General features: G+C 44.1%; 1 protein-coding gene and 1 long non-coding RNA gene across 2 annotated transcripts in view; one reads left to right on the top strand and one right to left on the bottom strand.

Moving 5' to 3' along the window:
- The window catches only part of LOC119165542 (XK-related protein 7), a 35,755-nt gene extending 17,300 nt beyond the window's left edge, over positions 1-18,455 (bottom strand). The window contains exons 1-6 of the mRNA XM_075874143.1: positions 18,219-18,455; positions 17,223-17,406; positions 12,918-13,108; positions 9,609-9,818; positions 7,482-7,766; positions 841-941 (exon numbers count right to left, since the gene is read on the bottom strand). Of these exons, the coding sequence (XP_075730258.1) occupies positions 841-941; positions 7,482-7,766; positions 9,609-9,818; positions 12,918-13,108; positions 17,223-17,406; positions 18,219-18,375 (1,128 nt within the window). The 5' untranslated portion in view covers positions 18,376-18,455. The remainder of the gene's footprint in view (positions 1-840; positions 942-7,481; positions 7,767-9,608; positions 9,819-12,917; positions 13,109-17,222; positions 17,407-18,218) is intronic.
- LOC119165541 (uncharacterized) lies at positions 18,385-22,735 on the top strand. Its single transcript, XR_005108898.2, has 2 exons — positions 18,385-19,126; positions 22,435-22,735. It is a non-coding gene; the product is annotated as an uncharacterized LOC119165541 (long non-coding RNA).
- Positions 22,736-23,452: the final 717 nt, after the last annotated feature.

A 23,452-nucleotide genomic window follows, 5' to 3' on the forward strand; every position in this document is an offset into this window, starting at 1 on the left:
GAGGACGTCTTCTCAGAATGGAAAATTTATTCTCCGAGAATCTCAGGCAAGGTTCTGTTTGGCGTTGCACATCACAGTTGCCAGACAGAACCTTGCCGAAGTTCGTGCGTTTCTACTTACGCCTTGATTTCGTGCGCACATATCTGGAGTCATTAACTAGTCAAGCTCTATCCACACACAGCAGCTTGAGCTGACTGAAAAGTTGATATTTCACGTTTTTGGTCCGTGGAAACTTTTTCTGATCGACATACAGCTGATCTCCAGCCTTTGTCTCTTTGCAGTCAAAGGCTTATGCATGTGTAAGAGCACGACGCAGCTGTTTTCATCGTGCAAGACTACTTTCACTCAAAATCAACGTTCGTAATAACAGCAGGACCTAAAGCTACACTTCACAAGCCAACATATTACAAAACGCACAGCTCAGTTGCACAAAAGGCATTCTATGCAAACTCATGGTCTGTCCCCTTTGTGAGATGGCGATGACACTGTGCCTGACTCTTCTGACGGGAGGCTGTTGGCAACGCGGTTTCGGTTTAGTTTTCTTGCGCAAGCAATTTTTCGGACTGTTTCGCTCGCACCTCCTCCAACTTATGCAACGCTTACATTAGCTGCCACTGGCAAGAATAACAATCTACCTTCCTTGCAGAGGCACATTGTCGTGCTGTGGGCTTATTCGGGCAGCCTGTACCCGTGTTCTTGGCAAGGCTGAGTGTCACTGCCTATAATCATAGTTTTTTCCATTATACGATGCCCGGATCATATGACGGTTTTGGATAAATCCCTGAAAGTCTCGTGATAGGGGTTCCGCTGTACTGTTTATGCACAGTCACTAGGCCTCACCTGCATTTCCACATTCTGTTCATGAGCAGTTTTGTCACTGCAAAGATAGATGGGCCCACTGGGATGGAAGAAGCGGTAGTACAGTGCCATGCAGTACATGCCTGTCAACAATGAAATATCAGAAAAGCATTATTACGAGCCCATAGACATTTTACAAAAATGCACTCTGAAAAAGCATGGAGGCCAAAGTCAAATAAGAACTAACAACTGTTTCTCTAGGTGCTTCAGGAGGTACGTTTGCTGGTTCAGTTAATGAAACATTTTTTTTTTACGAGCTGCACAGAAATACAGACAAAAAAGCAAAAACAAAAAAACTGCACTGTGTTTTATCTTTTCCTTTTTTAGAAGACGCTAAAGAGCTAAGCAACCTTTTTGCATATTAGTAAAGTACTATTTCACAACCCCGAAAACGCCACTCTTACAATGACATGATACTTGGTAAGCAAGAAAATGCGCCCAACGAAAACGCAGTTGGTGGAGACGCCATCGCGAGATTCCCGCACCGAACATCATGACGTAGTAAATTTTAAAAGCATCTCTACAGGGTCCTACATAGCTGCTACTTGATAAAAATAAAGTACATCAGTATCTGCGGGGGCCATGGACACAGCATATGAGATCTTGGTGAATTTCATCGAGCCAACGTAGTGAAATTACGAAAAATACATTCTGAAATTGGTTCCATCACGCACAATGATTTTGGCATCAAGTTCAAAACTGAAGCTTCAACCTAGAATTTCTCCACTGATAATGAACTGGTGACAGTAAAACTTATGGCATTTGAGTTCTCAGACTGCAGTTTATCAATCTAAATGAAGTCATTGTTTCTTTTCAATGTCCCTCTAATCTCGGTTGTTCCTGTGCTAAATGTTGACAGAGGCACTGATCATATTTTGTCGCTGAGTTGTGACCATCAACGATCGAAGTAACATATCATGCGAGGAACACAGCGTAGCCATCCATACCTCAGCAGCACGTCACAAAGTACTGCAATGAACTGCGTTTTTCTAGCCATTACACGCATATCGAGCATGTACCAGACAACCATGATCCAGCTCTTGGATTTCTAAATGGCTACCAAGCAGCCACCGAATTTTTAATGCACTTTAAAAAATGTTTCCTCGATCATCTGAAGATTGCCGCTTGGGGGCCACGGAGTGCGGACGCACGTCGTACTGGCTCCGCAGTTTTTCTATGATTATCGCCACAGTATCGAAGTTCCTAGCGCCATTTTTCACACCAGTGGACGACGGATGTTTTGGAGATCTTCTGGACGCCACGTTTTCACAGGTGGGCTGCATCTTTTTGGTGCAACAATCATGTTTTCTGGGTTGCCACATCAACGCGGCAGCTAAGCTCAGCGAATGCGAACTGGACGCTAGTGTCTCCACCTCCGCGGCGGTGTGAAGAGCTCGGCCGAACGCGCCGTCCGAGCTGTTCGGGGCCCCCTATTCCTCTTCGAAGGCCCGATTGATGCCGAAATGCAGGTCGTAACTGTGGATGGAGAAGACTTATCACTGGAAGAGTTTAAAAAACGGTCAGGCTGGTGCGAAGTGCGAAAAAGCGCCAAGACGGAGGTCGACCGAGAGCGCGGCTCGGCGGGAAATACGCAGCAAGAGACGCTCTTTGTAGAAAAGGCGCCAGAAAACAAATGGAAGAATGAGCGGAAAGCTCGACAAATCATCAAAGGCGAGTAGAGTGCCCAATCTGCCGAGGGAAGATTATAAGGTCATTGCGCATCCGCGTGGTGGGCTTAAGGTTTCAGAATACAGGATGGATCACATATATTACTGCCTGCGCAACGCTGCGGGGGTCGGCCGGGAGGCAGCTGTGGAAGACAGTAAGGGCATCAACAACACACAAAACATACTCATCATCAGTACACCATTCGAGGATCGAGCCCGACAGTATGGAGCCCCATTACCTAATTACGAATAGATCAGCAGGAATTCGAGACCTGTGCGTACAGGACAGCCCCGAAGAACACGTCAAGGGGACTGATACGAGGGGTGTCCAAGGAAGAGATCCCAGAAGACATACTTAGCAACTTGGTCACTCCACGTAACCCAGGAACCCCAATGCGAAAAGAAAGGGAAACACAGACAATGATGTCTGCTACGGTTGTGGGAGACTTTGACATAGAGCAGATGTGTGTCCCTACCCCAACGACAAGGTGTGTAGGGGATGCGGAAGCGAGAATACAGAGCAAGATCACAGTTGTGAAATGGAATGCAAGTTATGTGGCAAAGATCACCCCACTGGAGACAAGAGATGTAAGGCAAGATACGAGATACTGTACTTGGTTAGGAGACGTCGCTGGGAATGGACAAGGCGAGATGAGCAAGAAGCACAGGCATCATGCGCTAAAGCCTGCTACCAGTACAAGGAAGTCGGCGTATGCCATCACAACGACCCCAACACAACAACCAGCCAGCAGTCGAACAAGGACACTAACAGGCAAAGCAGTGAGAACGGCCTCGTACCAGACCACTCCGCATCCTCAGAGCTTACTGGGGCAAAGTGCCGAAAACAGTCCAAATCCTGCTCCAAAACGAGATCAAGGCCAAGGCCCCACTCAAGCGCCACTCGAGGGAGCGGCAGCACGCAGGTGAGCTTTGCAAGTGTGGTCTCCGGCACTGCCTTTCCTAGTACTGTTATAGGGTCCGCCTTAGAAAAGGAAATGATGCAGATTTAAAAAATGTTAGGACAGATAACTAGAGAGAACTTAATGCTTAAAGAAGAGATTAAGCAACTGCAAGAAGAAAATGCGAAGCTTCAGGGGGTGAGGAACGCGGATACGACACCTAACACCACCTTTGTTAGTAAAACACCAACGCTTAATCGAGCCCTAACATCTGTTCCCTCGCAAATGAGCGAGAAGTCACCGCCACTCAAAAGGAGGGCGCAGGAAGAAGCAGAAAAAGCTGGTAACTTTTCGATTAGCGAGTTTAAGGGATTGTTTAAATAAATGTTTGATGCACTACAAAACCAAATTACATGCATGTACGTCGAAATAAAGCAACAATCTGATGGACTGGAGCACAGCGTATTAGCGAGAGAGAGCACGCCGAAGGACGTTAGGTCATCTGGTGCGGGTCCAGTTAAAGCACAACCGTATACCAGAACACCCACAGTAGAAACCAGCAAGGTCACCGGAGAGGATCCCATAAGTAATCATAGCGCCACGTAACCAGTACATTATTTGGCAGTGGAATTGTCGCGGGTACCATAAAAAACGAGGGAACCTGCAGCAATTCCTGATAAACAGGGAGCCGCCAGATGTCATTGCCCTGCAAGACCGGGGGGACGGCAAAGTTATCGGGGTACAAGTCGTATAGTACTTCTGGTGAGAAGGCGACTGTCACAACTCTGGTACATAGAGACCCCACGGCTGTAGAGCATGATACCGGAATGCACAGCATAGACTACGTCCTTACAGAAATAATACCCTCCCGTAAGAAAGAGGGAAGCCTACTCGTGCTTAACATTTATAGCCCACCCCGACAGAAGCCCAAGTTTGGTCCACTTTCCTGCAAAGCCTTGAGCATAGCGGAGAGACAGGCTCTCGTCATAGTCGGCTACATTAACGCACTGCACATGGCTTCAGGATACACTGACGAGAATATAAAGGGACGCAACTTATAGGCAGACGCTCAGCTGCAGGGCCTTACGCTGATAACGAATCCTGAGGAGCCCACAAGAATAGGCAACAGTGTTAGTAATGACACGCCGGACCTAACTTTTATGAAGAACGTAGCAGACTCGCGATGGGTAAACACGCAGCAGAATTTTGGCAGCAATCATTATATTGTACTAGTTACAACGATGCATGCAGGCCCTCAAAAAAAGAAAGGCAGAAAACTGGCACTTGTAGAATGGGACTATTTCCGCGAGATTCGAGAGGAGAATTCGGATGATACCATAGTAGATATAGAAAAATGGGTAGAGAAGCTCCAACAGAGTGTCAAGAAAGCCAGTAAAGCTGTTCCCGAAGAAGCGGCCATGGCGGAGATGGACAGCAAACTGTTGCATCTGTGGGAGGCAAGGACTAGCATCCAAAAGCGCTGGAAAATACAATTAGAAATCACAGTTAGATAACCTTAGACCAATTTCACTGACTTCATGTATAGGCAAATTCATGGAGCACGTCATCCTTGCACGTCTCACTAACTACATGGAGGAGAACAGACTCTTCACACATACCATGATCGGTTTCAGACCTAAATTATCAACGCAGGACATCATGCTACAGATTAAGTATCAAGTAATCGACGTGGGGACCAGATCTTTAGACTCTAAGGCTATCCTTGGCCTTGATCTCACTAAGGCCTTCGATACTATCACACACAGAGCCATATTAGAGAATCTTCAGTGACTGGGGACAGGACAGTGCACCTACGCATATGTGAGAGACTTCCTATCCAACCGTACTGCAAGAATTGCGGTCGAAGAGGCAAGGTCTGAAAAGATTGAATTAGGCAGAGGGGGGACACCACAGGGTTTGGTGCTGTCTCCCCTGGTATTTAATGTGGCGATGATTGGCCTACCCGCAAAACTTGACCAGATTGAAGGCCTCAGACATAGCATATACGCAGACGACACCACCCTATGGGTGAATGTGACGGCAACATTGAAAACATATTACAAAAGGCTGTTGACACTGTAGAGAGATATGTAGAAGGTAAGGGGCTGAAATGTTCTCCCGAAAAGTCAGAACTGCTAATTTATAGGCCCACATGTATTGGACGCAAAAGCATACAGGAAAGGCCAGACATCACGATTTTTGCAGGGGGAAGTAAAATACCCGTGGTAGCAAACCTACAAGTTCTCGGCCTCCGTATATCTGAGAATGGGCACAACGGAGAAACTATTAGGCTGTTAGAGAACAGCGTCCACCAAACAAGCAGGCTTATCAAACGAATAACCAACAAAAACTATGGTATGAAGGAGCACAACTTAGTTCATTCAGTCCAGGCTTTTGTAGTCAGCTGCATCGTGTATGTTGCCCCATATATTAAACTACACGCAGCTGAACAGAGAAAAATAGATAGCATCATTAGGAAAGCATTTAAACAAGCAATAGGTCTACTGTTAAATATGTCGAACGACAAGTTCTTGGCTCTAGGGCTACATAACATGCTCGCAAAGCTAATAGAGGCCCACACAATGGCACAGTATGATCAATTAAACCCAGAGTTCTATGGGCAGGCATATTTGGAACACAATTGGCGTCACGTGCAACGTGCAACATATGGTAAAAAAAGACATTCCCCGGAAGGCAAGGGGGCATATCGTGGTGCCTCCATTACCTAGAAACATGCATCCGGAGCATCACCACGCTAGAAGAGTAGAATGGGCGAAAAACCTACATAAAAAGTTCAGCAACGCCCGGGACGTGGTCTATGTAGATGCAGCAGAATACGAGAATGGCCGAAACATGGTAATCGGAGCTACGAATATTCAAAGGGATTCCAACGTCAGCGGCAGTGTACATACAGATAGGGCAGAAATGGCGGAGGAGGCGCCTATAGCACTAGCACTAGCTTCCACAAAAGCCGAAGTCATGATCAGCGATTCCAAAACTGCTTTTAAAAATTATGCCAAGAAAGGGATCTCACGGGAAGCGTTAAGAATTCTGGCTAACTTTTGCAACGAGCGGGTAGTTCATATTATATGCGCACCTGCTCACTCCTCCCTCCCAGGGAACAAAATCGCGCATGGCCTGGCTCGAGAACTGGCCGGCCAAACAGGCACAGCGCGAAGTCCGGAGACGGAGAGGAACCACATGATTAGTTATGAAGAGATCACAAAACGCTACAGGATAGGAAAGATCCGATTCCCCCTCCGGCAAATACCTCGCTCAACAAGCAGCAGGCAACGGCATGGCGCCTCTTACAAACCAACACTTTCCCGAACCCGGTAACTTCTCACTACATCTACCCAGACATATACACAGATTTGTGTAAAAGTTCTGCAATAAAAGGGCGGATCTCAATCATATACTGTGGGCTTGCCCCTCAGTGACAGGACAATATAAAAAATACAGCAATGGAGAGCAGTGGGAGACCGCACTGCTAAGCGCAGGCCCAGAAGTGCAACTTGACGTGATTCGGCAAGCCGAGGATGCTGCCAGAGTGCAAGGACTCATGGCTGCCACCTAGGGAAAGGTGACAATTCTTCCACATCTTGCCGTTTTTTTCTTTAATAAAGTTATTTCCTCCTCCTCGATCATCTAACCCTGCAGTGTTGTGGGCCCCAGCATACCCCTGTGTCTACATTTGATAATTGTCGTTATTTTGTATTCTTTTTATTGTTAATCATTGGCTCATTATAAAATTATTTAACCTCAATCTTGGTTGCCATGGTCGCATTTCAATGGAGGCAAAACGATAGGGGGCATGTGCATAGATTTAGGGGCATGTGAAAGAAATTCAAGTGGTGTATATTTCGGAGCCCTCCACTATGACGTCTCTCAAAATCATAGCGCGGTTTTGGAATGTAAATTATCGACATTATTTGAGCCAGTGGCGGGGGCAAAATAGAATGGAATATAAAACAGATAATCTGAGATTATGGCATCAAGTGTTTATTGAATACTACCTCTCTAACTGTTCAGAACACTATTCCGGAAATGTACTTACCTATTCCAAAGCTTCCCAGCACTACAGCTGCCGAAGTGATGACATGCAGGTCATCGCCTTCGCCCCTCGTGACACAGTAGACAATGAGAAATGCAACATTCTGCAGGCCTATGAGCGCATAGAAAAAAATGACACGGCTCCGTGAACGGCCGTCACGCACGTTGAAGAAGCAGAATGTGTAGATGGCGCCCACAACAGCGTTGTACACGAGCTCTTCCCAGCGCGACGGACAGAAGTCTGTCTTCTGCCACACCAGCCATGCTGTCATGAGCATCCAGTGAGTGCCTGCACAAAAAGTGGATTATAAAAAAATAATTCATTTGCATCATTTTTCTATGTCCAAGAAGATGGCTGATGGCAATTTAAAAGCAGTCCAGCATAAAATGCAAAAGCAGTCCAGCATAAAAGGCATTCTGTTATGCCGAAGGGCATTCTAGACCAGGGGTATCAAATACACAGCCCTCATGTGGCCTGCGAGGCTCTCGTTTAGAGGGTCCGTAAGCCACCCAGAGGTCTGAATTCACTTGCGGTGGGGGAATTGTGCACGAGTGTACCGACGAAAACGAAGTCATGAGAATTTTTTTAAACGGTGCGATAATAGCAAAGACGCGCTTGATTGTCGAAACTGCAACAGTCCCTCCTTTCACTCTCTCCTGCACTACCCTGCATGGTATTCTCTCTCAAACCCGCTTTTTTTCCCTCTCCCCAAGCGCCCCCTTCCATGTCCCTCCCAATATCGTGTGGCATACATCATCGCTGATGCGCTGCTTGAAGCACCATCAACTACCGATTGCCACGACTCCGTCCCTTCGTCGACTAAGACTCAACTGCATGTTTGTTGGCGAACCGCAGCTGCCGTGCCGACCCGTTCTTATATGAATCGTGCCGGTATGTACCATGCATTGCGCGCACGCCTTCAGAGGGTCGCCAACACGATAGAGTTGCAAGCCCATGCGTGGGCAACATGAAGATCAAGAACAACAGTTGCGAACAGCTGCTTGCAGAGGAAGTCATAGGCTCCCACTTGACCAACCACAGCTTATTTGTGGCTAGCGTGTATATTGGCTAGCATGTGCATGTCTCTCCAATGAAGAACATTTATTTCAATAGCCTTAAAGAGCTCGTTTTGCAAAAATTCCAGCGTCAACGTCGGTTGCGAGTGAAAAAAAAATATTCATCTTGTGTGTGACCGAAAAATCAAGAAAGATGCAAATAAAATAAATAGTAGAAATTTCTGGGTGCGAGTGAGGACTGAAGTAAGTGCCACCTGTGTGGAAAAAAGGCATTTCACCACAAAGCCACCAGGTTTGGTGAAACTGCTTTCGACACGAGCACTACCATACATTAATGTCGTGTAGCAGAAGGTGTCTCCTTCACCATCAACTGCATGGCAGAAGCGTAGAATCACAGCAGGCAAAAACATGTGAATTGGGCAATGAGCGGGTGTTTTGAAGGCCCACCCATTACAGAGCGCACAGACATAATCAGCACCAGTAGCAGAAGAACCATCCACAAAGTGAACAGTTGCGTAGGTTTGTGTGTCGCCCTACGGACACATAACGGGTCATTTGCTGATAGATTAATAGAAAAATTATGGCGTAGTGGGCACTTAACAACTGTGCTTGTAATAGGCATTCAATGATGCTTAGAAATGGCCCAGGCTCATTGCAAAGTCATTTCTTTTCTTATGCCACAACTGAGGCATTTACCAAGAATCTAATTAGGCTAGCAGTTCAGGTGCACACGAGGCCAGATTACAGGACTGCGATCTACTCTTGAAGGGAAAGCTCAAACGTGATTGAATTTTAGTCCTGTATCTGGTGGTAGGATAGTGGAATGAGTTATCAGTTCACGTATATTTGGAGTTGGATACTTCTTTAAATATAATGATTAATGATTGAAAAAAACACTCACTCTCAAGCCTCGTTACAACGAAGTTACATCTGCCCCCAACATACTTTGTTATATCCTAATATTCATTGAAAACGATTATTTGCAACACTGTATCCATGGCAAAATCATTGGGCACACACTTTATGATAACCAATAATTCGTTATATCCGAATCCGTCATATTGAGGCTTGAGTGTATATCTTATTTTCCTGCCTTGATTTAAATGGCACTCACCAACGACAAGTAGGGTCCACACACCGCAGACGCACGCGAGCAGAACCATGGAGGTCACGCGCGACGTCATGGTTCCGAACCTCCACAATGTCTGTAGAATCAGACCAGTCCAGGAGAGCTGCTGTTTTTCGGACCGATACAGTCGCATAGCTTTGCCATAGGCTGCGATGCCCCAGCCGAGGGACAGCAGAGAGAGCAACGCCGAGATACCTGCAATCCATTGCAAAGGTTTTTTTTATATTACGCTTAAAGCTCGACATAACGTACCTGCATATAACGAAATATCGCTTATAACAAAGTGAGTGATATATAGTCTTGCAACTGATAGTGTTATGAATAAAGCTGCATAACAAATTTTCAGACATAACAAACTTATTTTCGTGTAAGATGGAACTCTCTTATAATGAGGTATCAGTGTACTTTCGTTGTTTCAATCTACAACTGGCACACAGTCAGGTTAGAACATAAGGCTGACGACAGAAGCAAACAAACTTGATTAGCAACAAAGTTGTAGACTAGCATGTATCTTGTCAGGGACTCCTACTTTCGAATACTGACCACGTCTTCTGTTTTCGTTTTGGTCTGCCAAGAGCACCAAGTGTCACGATTTCACTACTGCACTCATCAGTCACTTGTGCTAATATATTTATTTCTGCTGCAGCTGTATCCTGCATTCAAAAAAAAAAAATCACAACATATCCACGAGGTTACAGTGGCTAGAATATGGAAGTGTGATGAACGCACCAGCTAGCGCGTAACGCCTTGAGAGGAAACCGCCAGGTGGCGCTGGTACACGTTTGCACGCTACCCAAGACGGCGATGTGCTGTGCAGAGACGGGAATCAACCACGCGAGTGGGCAATGTGAAGCATTTAAAATATATTTTGTTGCTCCTCGTGCATGGCCTTAAATGGCGACCAAGCTGATATGTTAATTAGCTTCTGGAATTACAGGATGCCTACGCAGGTTTGCGACTGAACTGAAATATCGACAGGGTGCGAAAAGTGAGCGCGTGACGGCATGACACATTTTATCGATATGAAGTGGTAGAATAGAGGAACGATGAACTCAGTTGTGAGTCATTGCTTGTAACACCTTTCACAGCGAACCATCATTTCCTCATGCACTAATCTGTAAATAAAGCCCCATTATTCGTAACATGCATGGCTCGCTATAGCTACTGCTGCTAAAGCCATACAGTTTTATACAATCACACCTATGGCTAATGCATATTCAAACTCATAGACGAGAATCACGAGCGGTACCTAGATGAAAACATTTTATTTTGTGCACACTAGTCAAACAACGCATTTCTGAGTAGTGACTCACTATCTTCTATTTGCATTCTTAATAATTAGTCGTACAGCTTATCCACACAAAGAAAGAAGTTTTATAGTTCACAAGCGCACCACAGAACATTGTTTCCCTTGGCTAGGTGACGTGCCTAGGCGTCAGGTACTTTCTCTTTTCACGGGAAGATGCTGGCTCCTTGTGAAGTGCTTTTGTCTAAAAACGCAAATGGGAAGCAGAAAAAACTTGGTCACTCGATTGGTGAGGTGAGACTATGTTCTGCGCAGCCCAGTGTGACATTTTTTATTTTTTTTTTCAAGCAGGAAACAATTAGCTTTTCCAACTGTCACTGTGAAGCTTGTTGTAGCTGAACCATTTTGAAAAAGTGATTTAAAGGGCGTCTACAAATGGGAAGAGCTTCTCCGAAAGGCCGACCCATAGGAATTCGCACGAGGGGGGAAGAGGTTGCGGGAGCCCCTCCTAGTCACCCAGCTGGAAGGGGGGCGCTAAATCTGCTCTATACATTGAGTAGGGGGCGGGGCACTCTTTTATTCACCTAAAAGGTGGGTGCGAAATCTGCTTCATACACTGATTTAATAGGGAGGGGAGCGCTGCAATGAACCTTTGCCACCCCCCCTCCTCCACTGAACAGGAATCCTGCGCACACCTATCCCTTTCCTTTTCAATGCAGGCAATTTCGTCGTTCACAGTGTGCTCGAAGCGCCGTACCTCTAGTCGAAGTGTGCACCTCACACACAGCCGAGTTTTTTCGAAGCAGCTTGTCAGCCCGCGGCATCGCTCTCCGCCACTGCACAAACAGAGCTTCGTCCTTTGGAACACCAAACAACGCATGCTTCTTTTTAGCTGACTTGTAGTCTGTGGTGCACCATGGGACGAAGCATTGACTTTGTTTTCGAGCCATGGGAGTGCATACAGAAGCATTGCTGTCAGAGGGTCACTGCACAAAAATAAGAGCGGACGAGCGTGCTCTACGAAACTGTCGGACACGTGCAAACAACATATAAACGACTGTGCACGCCCCCATGCGGCTCCTCCGCAGAGGCTTCAGTGTGCTCCGTAGGCGCCGCTTGCCGCTCATCACACTTTCCTATTCTAGCCACTGTAGCGAGGTGAACAACGAGTGGGGCAAAGCGTACGGACGGACGAACGCACAAAAGGTCGAACGGATGGACGCACAAGTGGACGAACGTACAAACGGATGGATGGACTTAGGAACGCTTCACCCTACTCATTATCATCAGTTCACTCCGTGGATATGCTATGACATCGTTTTCATTGGCATGCAATGCAATTCAACTGGCTACTACAATGATTATGACGACACGGGACATACGACGCACAGCGTAAGGAGCTTCGTCTCTAAAAAATATGTTCACTTCAGACGCAAATTGTGTGAAAATCACAGCATATTCATGGGGTGAATTATGACGAGTGGGCGAAACTGCGGAGGAAATCATCAGTAAAACCGCAAATCTTCCGTGTGTAATTCGCCCGGTCGATCATGATCTAAAGACATCATGAGAAACACTATGTGTGTATATATAGAAATCAACTTTTATTTGTACTTAGAGATGACAAATGGCTTGCGATGTCCCTTCATTATGATGGCATATGGTGCCTGAAATGAAGGGTGACCAGTTCCTGTATAGGTTGCAGTGTAAAATTTGCAAATACTAGGTCAATGTATGTTCCTCAGATCGTGTTTGGTTTCATATGGCCATATGATATACATCTGAGTGCATATCCAGAAGCCACATGTTGGATAAGCCAATTATTGGTTGTGTCTGCGATATCAACGTTGAAATCACCGAGTATGAACGGTACGTTCTTGTACTATGCTAAAATTTTATCACATACAAGCATCAACTACAACTACCGACATCTAGTTCCACATACAAGTACTGCCATCGGTGGCTACGTACACCAATAACAACAAACACCATGGGATGTACAGACCCACACCCTAAGGAGCTTCGCCCTTAAATAAAAAGAAACGAACCGGTCCAGGGATTCCAGTCTTCGTGATTGACCATGATGTAGAGCTGCAGCACAAGCTGGGGTGCCGACTCCAGGAAAGAGTCGAACAGGCGCAGCATGCAGAGATCGCTCTGGTGCTGATACAGCTCGTGGAAGTCCTCGACATCTCGCGTCCGTTCAGCCCTCAGCCCAGCACGCAAGCACAGCCAGTACCTGGTATCGAGACGTGCAAAAAAAGTCTACAGTCCACCCTTCACTCTGAATTTAACGAAACCAAAAACCTGCAAGACACAACAAACGTATAGAAAGGCAGCGCGTGAGTCACACAAAAGTACCGCCATTCTTTTAATTTATTTATTTATCGATACTGCAGGCCAATATGCTGGCCCACGCAGGAGGGTCAAATACAATAATACAGTGACAAAGCATTCACAAAAGACTAAAAATGCAAGAAGAAGAAAAAAACAAACTGTGCATGAAAAGAATAAAACCTGTGCTATCTAAAAAAAAAGAGCGTTAAGACAATACCAAGGCACTGCACACAGCATGGGATTCATTTGCAAAAAAAGTTTAAACACTGCTCATATTTATACCCTATTCTAAGCGAAATGGTTTTCTCATTCTTTTCTAAAGTTCCTCGATTGTATTATGTGAACAGGTAGAGAGTTCCATTCTGTTATGGTGTGTGAGAAAAAACTGTTCATGTGAGATTTGGTTTTGGGAAATATTGGCATAAGAGAAAAGCTGTGTCTGTGTCTAGTCGACTGTGTTTTTAGGGGTACTAAAAACATCATGGAAATCCAGTGCGGTCCAAAGTGCCAAAAATAGAGAGAGAGAGAGAAAAGAATAGAAAATAGGCTATCATCAGACGCAACATATGGACTGTTGTGGTCTCAGAAGTGTTGCACCTTGGGTGAGTTGGTCGTCCACGAACTTAGTTTGTAGTACTGCGGTACATATATGAAGGTACTTACCTACGGAGCAGACACCTGGAGACTTACAAAGAGGGTCCAGCTTAAATTGAGGACGATGCAGCAAGCGATGGAAAGGAAAATGATGGGTTTAACCTTAAGAGATAAGAAGAGAGCAGAATAGATCAGGGGACAAACCGGGGTTAAGGATATCATGTTGAAATCAAGAAGAGAAAATGGACATGGGCCGGGCATGTAGCGCATAGAGAGGATAACCGCTGGTCATTAGGGTAACAAACTAGATTCCCAGAGAAGGCAAGCGGATTAGGGGGAGACAGAAGACAGAAAATTAGGTGGACAGATGCGATCAAAAAGTGTGCGAGTATAAAATGGCAGCAACAAGCACAGGACCGAGTGGACTGGCGGAACATGGGAGAGGCCTTTGTCCTACGGTGGACATAGTCAGGCTGATGATGATGATGGTATAAGAAGGAAAGATCACACAGACGTAGAGAAAGGTAGGTACTAATACAAGCTAAGCTGATGTTGTGGTCTGTCACTTACTAACCTAGTCAGCCACTCTGAGAAGAGAAATATTTGGATGAATCACCTGTCTGTCAGGGCCAACAGAAAAGCTATTAATGTTTCTTACTGCGACTGGGAATGGGCCCATTATAACAGTGCACGGATCGGTGAGCTAAAGACCTGGAAACCATCCAGCCCAAAGCTAGGAGCAAGACATGTCTTCCTTGTCTTTCATTCCGTGCTGTATGTACGTTAAACTCACTGAATGAACATCATGCACCCACACCTAAGCATGCCATATATAGAGGATGGCCAAGGAATACCATGATGGCTACTAGACCTTAAGCCTAAAAGTAGGATAGATAAGCATGACATTTCAAGGCCACCTCACCTCCTTCCTTATAGATTAATTAAATTAGATGTAGTGGTGAAATTCAGCCTAATGAAAGAATTCTATACTCACCAATCATCAAAATCAATCTGTTTATATGTATTCTGTAATAATCTTTAGTTGAAAAGGAGCACTGAAACAAATTTTAGAAATTTTCGCATTGTTACTCTTAATAGTAATTAAGTACTGGTTTCAAGAACACTAAAATGTGAATTGTGGTTGCTCGCAATGCATTCAATATATTTTTAATACCTTTTTCTTAAAAAAAAACACTTTCGGCTTTAAAATCAGGGGGTGGTATCGCAATGACGTGTAAATGCAGTATGATGTAGGTCTAAAACACATGGAGACAGCAGCCTCTGGAATTCTTGTGTGAACGCCTTGTACGTGAAAAACAAAGAGTGAATAGGCATTTAGAAACTCCAACAGCAGTTTTGGCTGTGTCTGGGATGCAGAGTTCGTAAATCTGCCTAACCGTGTTGACTTGCCATGATTAGGTCCATAGCAGTGGGGTTGTCTCGTAGATGCTGGGTGACGAAAACTTTAAAGTACACTTCAATAAGTCACCTATAAGAGTTTCCTGGTTCCTGTACGTGCAGTATGTTAACATTACATGCCAGAAAAAAATATATATAACACGTGGGGTTTTACGTCCCAAAAACACGATCCAATTACGAGACGGCGTAGCAAAGGGGCTCCGGAAATTTTACGACCAGGCGTTCTGACATCACACAGCACACGAGCCTCTACCATTTCGGCTCCATCAAAATGTGACTGCTCCGGCCGGGATCGAGCACGCTGCCTTCGGGTCGGCAGCCGCGCACCCTATAGCCACTGATCTACCGAGACAGACAGGGAAGCAAAAATTTTCCCTTTTGTGATGCCTCAATATCATGTTGGTTCCTTTATGCTAAGATACTCCCCTTTGTGAAGACAACAAAGGCGGATTTAACCGACTTATTCCGTCCGTCTTCTCTTCCCCCTTTTTTCTTTAATGCTCACCAAATAAAGAGAGGCAGGGCTCAATAGAGACCTATAACACAATGTTACCATTGCAATATTTGTGATCTGACCTGCCGCTGACCTACACGTCCATTAACTGGACATTTGCAGTTACACGTGCAGTAGCAGCACAGTGTTCTTGTTACAGAAAACTGGTAACGTCTGTACAAACATACTTTCATGTCATCACATTAAACATTACTTAGTGCCGTCACACGCATTTGACTACAGTCCATGGGGAATGTTGAGTATGGCACTGTCATGCACTAAAAATAATTCATTAGTATTTTCCCCAGCAACGATCTCGCTCATTTCCCAGGTGTTCGAAGTGAGGCAACAGCTGTGACAAACTGACGCTGGCACTATGTCTAGCTTGTAACAAGAGGCACGATCAACCTATGGGACAAACTTGACGTACAACTTTTTATTTGATAACTACAGCTGCCCTTTGTCGCTAATTAGCTCAATCATTACCAGCAGGAACACCATAACGACATCAATACTGAGCAATCTATTTGTAACATGCTTAGGCATTTCGTATGTTTCATTGACATCGTGTGCATGAGTTCTCTTCGCCATTCCTCATGTGACACATGGCTTTCAGCATATTAAACCTTTGTCCTACCTATTCTTGACATTGATAATATAGTTTTAGGCCCCTTAACTCGCAGTATTATTAATAAGTTAGAAAATGTTCAAAGCAAAAGAATAAGATTCAACTTTAATTGCTGTGACAAGGTTTTTGTCTTGGCTTTGGTGGCAAAAGCTCACCTGAAGCACACCTCAATGAAGGATGAAATTGCATCAATACTTGATGTTTGAAGAGTTAAGAGACATGTACATCTTTCAACAGGTCTAGACGACATAGTCTTTCATTCACTCCATATAAGCCAGCTAACAATGTTTCTAAGTATCCTTTGCACAAATAATTGTAAAGTGGAATGCCTTGGATGCATCCACCACTGAAATCACCTGAATAACTGCTTGCCAGTTGATTATCTAAAGTTGCCTGCTTTTGTATTTACGACCTTCACCTTCTTTTCCATAAGGGGATCGTGTTTATGTTCCTTGTTTTATTTGGTTTGCAAACATGTTATGCTACTACTGTTCTTGCTTCATAAGTTTTATTCACCATTGTAATCCACTGCTACAACTCCCCTAGAAGTAAACAGTAGTGTCAAATAAATAACTAAATGTAAAGTGCTGCATAGAAAACTGCCAAACACTATAAGAACTGACACTGTAAGAGCAATTTCTTTCTTTTTTTCGCTCTCCAACTCTTGGTCTGTGCACCTCCCTGTTTCGTGTATTGTGACTCACGAACAAACACGGTTTATCTTATCAGTTCTTATCTACAGGGAGCGCCGCTGCACCGGCGGGGGCACCTACCCCATACAGCGATAACACGTTACGCGATTCGTGTTTGACATTCCGACGAAGAAAGAGCAGTACACGCACGGCAGTGATTCAACAAGGATCGCCGAACTGCACGACTTACCTGTGCAGAACGCCAAACTGGAGCGCGCTGGCGATCCAAACGAGCTTCGAGACACGCTTATCGTGAATGTGCCACCTCAGGCTGCACACGTTGACCACCACCGATGGCATCAGCACGAAGAACAGGGTCATGCCGGCGTACGCCCATAGCTGGTAAATGGCGTACTGTGTGACCACGATCACATCTGAAGCGCGGAAAACGAGAGGATTGAAAACAAATAGCTCGAGGTTGCACTTGACGCCATAAACCACTTTACGGTGAGGGTTTCAACAGGTAAGGTCGCAAACACGTAGAAACATAAACGCTCAATGGCGGGCTGCGTTGCCTTGAGCGTTTATGATTTTTCTATCTGATCGCGTCTTTACGTGCTGAAAACCTCATTGCAAACGTGCAGCGACTGGCCCAGCGAGCAACCGCAACCATAAACAGCGCTCAACAGCACAGGCGCAGTAAAGGCGTACTGCGCTGCTAAAGTTGCTGCTTGGGCGAGTTGGTTCGTGTTTGAGATATCTTTGCCAACGCAAAAAAAAACTTCACCTTTTAAGAAAACACACACACACGGCGCTGATGTGTGTGTGTTTCTAAAGTGTTTCGTCTTGTTTATAAACGTCGCGCTGGCTGTTTGCCTTTCACAGCTGCGATACAAGCTCGCTTGAGCATCTAGTTGTGGCGACGTGTTCATAAAGTAATGCAAGATAAGCAACTTGTTCGTATTTGGTTAAACAATACAGCAAGCAGCGTGTTTACAAGAATGTTTTGTGTGTGTGTTTACTGCGAGGCTGATAAACGGCAAACCGTGCTACAAGCGACTCTATACAATTCCTATACGACGACAGTGTCACGCGTATTAAACGATTATATTTTTTTTCAGTTTTAGATGTGAAACGAGATGGTTTCCCGCGGCAGTAAAGACTGTCGCTAACGCAAGTTTCAAATCAAAGTTACGCGGAAGTTCCACAACGATCTCTTGGGCGGAGCGTGCGGTGTTTAACGTACCGGTAGCGATGTCCGAGAAAAACGTTACGACCGACAGGACAGTGAAGAAAACGTCGAGCTTCGTAAACCTGGGTCCCCTCTTGTCCTCTGGAGTCGACACAGAACACACGTACACGAAGTTTTTAAAAAATATTTCGTTCAAAACACGCGCGGTCATTGTCGCGGGAGAGTTTTTGTGCGCGAAGGCGCCGTCCGCGCTGGCGACTGCTGCGGCGCGTCCCGGCCGAAACTGGAAACGCGCGCCGGTTAGAAGTTCTTGAGTAATCGCGCTTCTTACTTACAAAAAACACCACAAAAACAGAGTGCAGATTAACAACTGTTTATTACACGAATTCTTTTTATACCTATATTCACAAGAGTGGCATAGCAAGGGCATGAGGAGAGATAAAAAACTCACAGTAAACTCACCATGGAAACTCACTGAGCAGCATCTGGGCGCCAATCCAAAACAACTACTTATCATCATCAATAATCAGCTCGGGCATGTGCATCTCTAGGCATGCGCAGGGCATGAGTTTGCAAAGGCAAGCGGATAGACCTATAATGATATCTAATTTTAGGAAACTCTATAAATAGACCTACCCACAATGCACTGTGCCAAGCGCCTTTACGAGGCTCTCGGAAGCTGCGTGCTCATTGGTTCATGCAAAATGTCGTCAACCAATATGGCTGCGCCCATGACGATGCTGCTAGGCTGTGTTCGCTGAGGCAATCTTGATCGTGAAAAAAGCCTTCCCATCATTTGCAGGCACGCGGAAAAACTTCCAGTGTGCCGAAAAACGACGTGAGCATGCCTCTGTCGACGCTGCACCTCACTGGCGCCAGCAGTGTTAGTCCGTTTTCATCGACTGCAGGAGACACTAAGAAGCGGACAGTCGTTTCCAGAAGACGTCGAGATGCTGGTCTCGGTAAGTTCTTTTTTTTTTTTCTTTGTAGTTCCGAACAGAGCCATAAAATGCTTCTTTACGGGACCGTTGGTGCAGTCAACTTCGCTAATGATGCTGGTGCAGGCGCAGCTTCGGTTACTACGCTACTCAGTGAGAGCATGACTATTGCTGCTGTTGCACAGTGCTTTAGTGCGCATAGACTTGAGTGGAATAAATTAAACAACAAAAAATAAATAAAAGTAAACTGAAACTCATAGCTTCGAGTGTTCGTCGAAAGCTATAAATTAATAAAAAACACGCAAGCGTTTATTGAAGCTTCACTGCACAACTGCTAGGTATTTTGGTGAAGGCATGTGTGAATCATTACGATCGAGTGCTCAGAGTAAGCATCAACTTGCAAATGACTACAGTCAGTGTAGGAAAGACTGCCGTGTGCCTCAAAACAGCAATCCTGAATCGTTAGTGCTTTGAGCTTGCATTCTTTACACGTCAATTAATTTACAAATGTCCTGTGAATGAAGAGAATAACCAGCTGCAGCTAAGTTGTGCGTAGTGTTCAAAAATGCACCCTCATCGGCATTCGTTTTTAAAGGCAATGCATGTTCGCGTCAGGCAAAGTAATTATGGTAGTGTGCCGAGTGCACGTGACAGGGAATGCTACACTAGCTGTTGGATTGTGAATGATCAGTTTATGAACAGTTTATAATCGATTTGCAGCCCCTTGCTGAGAAATTACATGGGCCTTTTGCAACACTTCTAATTCTGGCTTCATGTAAAAGAATAAAAAACATCATTACACCTCAGGTTGACAGGTAATGTTTGATATATGCGGATTATGCTGACATTTATGCCATAATTATACTCAAAAGTGTAACTAACAAAATGGCACAATGCTATGCTGTTGACACATATTTGTTATGCTTTGTTTAAAAACATACTAAAATTTTGGTGATCTTGGTGGCATGCTAACTTTGGCATATCGTACAAGTTGCTAGTATGTGGTATGTAAAGAGACTGTACATAATATAAAGACACAGAACTGTTCTTGTCATCATTTCTAACTTCTTTATTTTAATACCTCCGTCCTCCCAGTCCCCTATGCAATAAATCATTTGTCTTTGGCAACTGATTAAGCTTGCTTCACTTTCACAGCACTTGTTTTCAAACCTCCTGGGATGATAAGGGGGTAATGACAGCTAAATTTTCATTTTATTGCGTCAAATGAAAGGCCCAGCCTTCAATGATCTAAAAAATGTACTGCAAAGTGCGAGTGCACTCTGAAAAAGTAATTACACTATTCTTTTTAAAAGCTTGTTTTCATTTCGACAGTGTCCTGACATTGTAACACAATGTGAGCTTCTGGTCATGTGCTTGTGTGATAAATCATGAAACTCGCTTGGTTGCTACGCACTGTGGCTCCATTGCCGACCCACAAGCAGTCATTTTGATAATTTTTGTGATGCTGAGTGGCCATTTTGGTACCTGATATCATCAAAACAAGATAGGTTGCAGCATGAAGTCCCTAGAATTGCTTGATGTGCCATGGGAAACCTGAATTTATTATAAGATACAGGTAATATATCTTATCACGATATTATTTGCTTTTCACTTGCTCAGAGTCATTTTTGCATCCACGAGATTCGTATGGCAGAGTAAACTCGCCTTTGAAAAATGGTGTCGTACTCATTTAGAATGCTGGCTGTCAAGGCCAATTCGAAGGTGCCATTGAGGCCAACGTACCGGGAAGTCTTTAAATGTCCTTGGGGCTTGCCATTTTGACAAACGAGAATGGCCCTCTTTGACTCACTGCTGAGTTTTGTAATTCTTTCATCACCAAGTCCCGAACCTCAATTCTTGGTACAGCTGTGTTCTGTTATTGTCGAAGTTCCTTTTCACTCTCTTTCTGTACTTAGCTTTAACCTTTTTTAGTTCTCGCTCTGTCAGGCTGATCATCACTTCAACTCACAGTCACGTTGGCTGGTATATATGTTGCTTTGCTGGAGCAGTGAAAAGTCTGTTCATGAATGTTGATTTGTTCTTGTTGTTTTTTTCCCACTCCTGCAATAGCCCCATTGAGGCTGCAATATGTAAAAATACATAAGTGGTGTGCACCCCAGAGATGCTTTTCAGGGCTGTGCACGATGAGCTACGTCATTCAAAGGCAGCTCTTCTATCCTTCTGGGAAGTGTTGACACATGCTTAAGTATTACAATATGTCTTAATTAGCTGGCTTCACTAGCCCAATAACTGCTGAATGACATGGAGCAGTAAACTTGAGTGCAATTTACTGTTGGTTTGCCCATTTACTTGGTTGATGACTCTGTAAATATGGTTCACTGTCTCTCACTAATACTGACTTATTGTCAGACATCTTTTAGTTTAGAAGGAGATCAGACTGTTGGTATCGCCTTTTCTGCTTTCGCTGCCACCATCCTTTTACAAGCCATCACCTTTGGATATTTTTTTTACAATATTCTTTGAAGTTCATGTGAATGACTTCCTACGGTGCAGAAAAGTGTTTTGATTGTACCATTTACTAAACTTTACTTTATTAATCTGGCTCTCGTGATATGATTGTACTTATATTGTGTCTTCTTTTATGCCGTATCATGTGAACTGCTTGGTTAGCTTCATGTACATCCACCGAATGCCATCATGACCACCCAAATGACAGTGGTTATGGTAAAGATTGAATATTTTTTAAATTAGTGTGAGTGGCACTACGATCACTCATGCTTGTGTCAGTTTTAGAGCTTCAGTTTCTTCTCTAAGCTTGACAGAATTTACTGTTTTACACATTAGCAAGTGGGATCCCCAATATGTATACTGCATCACCGTCTTTTGTTGAAGCTTCTGGGTGCCTTTAGAATGGCCAGTGCTTCTTTATTGTCGTTCAATTCACTTCCACTTCATTAAACATGCAGCTGCAGTAACTAACCACAGAAAGTTAGCAACTATTTGGCAGTCTTTCATCTCACTATTAGTGTATCGCTCCTTTTCGTTATTGTGATTCATTTGTATTCAGCTTGAATGGTAGAGCAGTCTAGTAGATTAAGTACAGGATCACGTCACATCATTTTTTTAACAACACAAACCTCCCTATGCTTCCATTCCTTTAGTTCAGTCTATAATTTAGCTGCTTTTGCAGCGGTTGGTTATTGTACTCGATGTTATGCTATCTCTGTGACTCTCTCTGTGGTGTTGACACACCTAAAAGTTCAGTCTTCTTTGAATGCAACTGTTCTGAAAACAAGTAAAAATGTCGCTAGACAGCAGGTTGCGGAACTCGGAATTTAAAACCATTTTGTTCTCTCCTTCCCCACTTCAAGCTGGCCCCCAAAGCAATGCGGATCAGGGACCAGAGCTGGAATGCTGCTGGGTACTGCTGCTCGGCTCAGTGTGGACAAGTACTGCAAATAAGGACGGCATCTGGCTTTGTGAACTTTTCCTGACGGCATTTAGTGCACATAATTTTTCATTCTGCTTGACAAGAAACTGTTGTGCAACATAACCTTTGCTAACACTTGAAAATGTGAAATGAACCCATTAATTGCCTTAGCGGACCTGCTCCCATTGAGACTTCATATTTACATTCAATAAAAAAATGCAAATAAAGTTTGTGGTGCTGGATGTTTTTGCTTTCACTTATCCTAAAACAAGCAAAATCTGTCCTGTTAAGTCATCTGCAAGCACAGTTACACCGCAGTACTGTCTGTCATAAGAAATGAAAACAAAGTCGAACGCACCTCAACTTGTTGAGTTCTGGGTGTACTTTCTACTGTGCAATAACTCTAATTTCTAGCACGTTCATGATTCTTGAATTGAAATGCTTTTTGCTAATGATAACATATCTTAAAATATGGAAATTTCATAGGGTAAGCCATTTGGCCTGTCCTGTCAATTTATCTGCTGTGTTATGGCGATATAGGTCAATAAGTAAAAAATGTTCATTTGTTGCAAAATATATAAACACATTGGGGTTAGTATATACGGAAGGAGGTCCCATAGCACAAGGCTGAAAGGGGACCTCCTGTGAAAAATATACATGTTGGCAAGTATAACAAAATGGCAACTAAAAAGTGGCAAGTCATTATGATAAGAATAAAGACAGGAAAAACTTGTAATATAAATTCCAGCAGACATGGTAATAAAACAATGTTTAGTAATTATACATGGCTGTGAAAAAAAGTAGCAGTAGAGCCTTGAACAAAAGGAACTTTAATGATACACCAGACAACTCAAATCCACATGAGTAAATAATGTGAAAATAACTCGTTCAGTAATAGCTTTAAATATAAGAGAATATATATGGAAAACATGAATTAGTAATGATTGTGAAATGAGATA

The sequence above is a fragment of the Rhipicephalus microplus genome, chromosome 9, assembly GCF_043290135.1.
Source record: "Rhipicephalus microplus isolate Deutch F79 chromosome 9, USDA_Rmic, whole genome shotgun sequence".
NCBI lineage: Eukaryota > Metazoa > Arthropoda > Arachnida > Ixodida > Ixodidae > Rhipicephalus > Rhipicephalus microplus.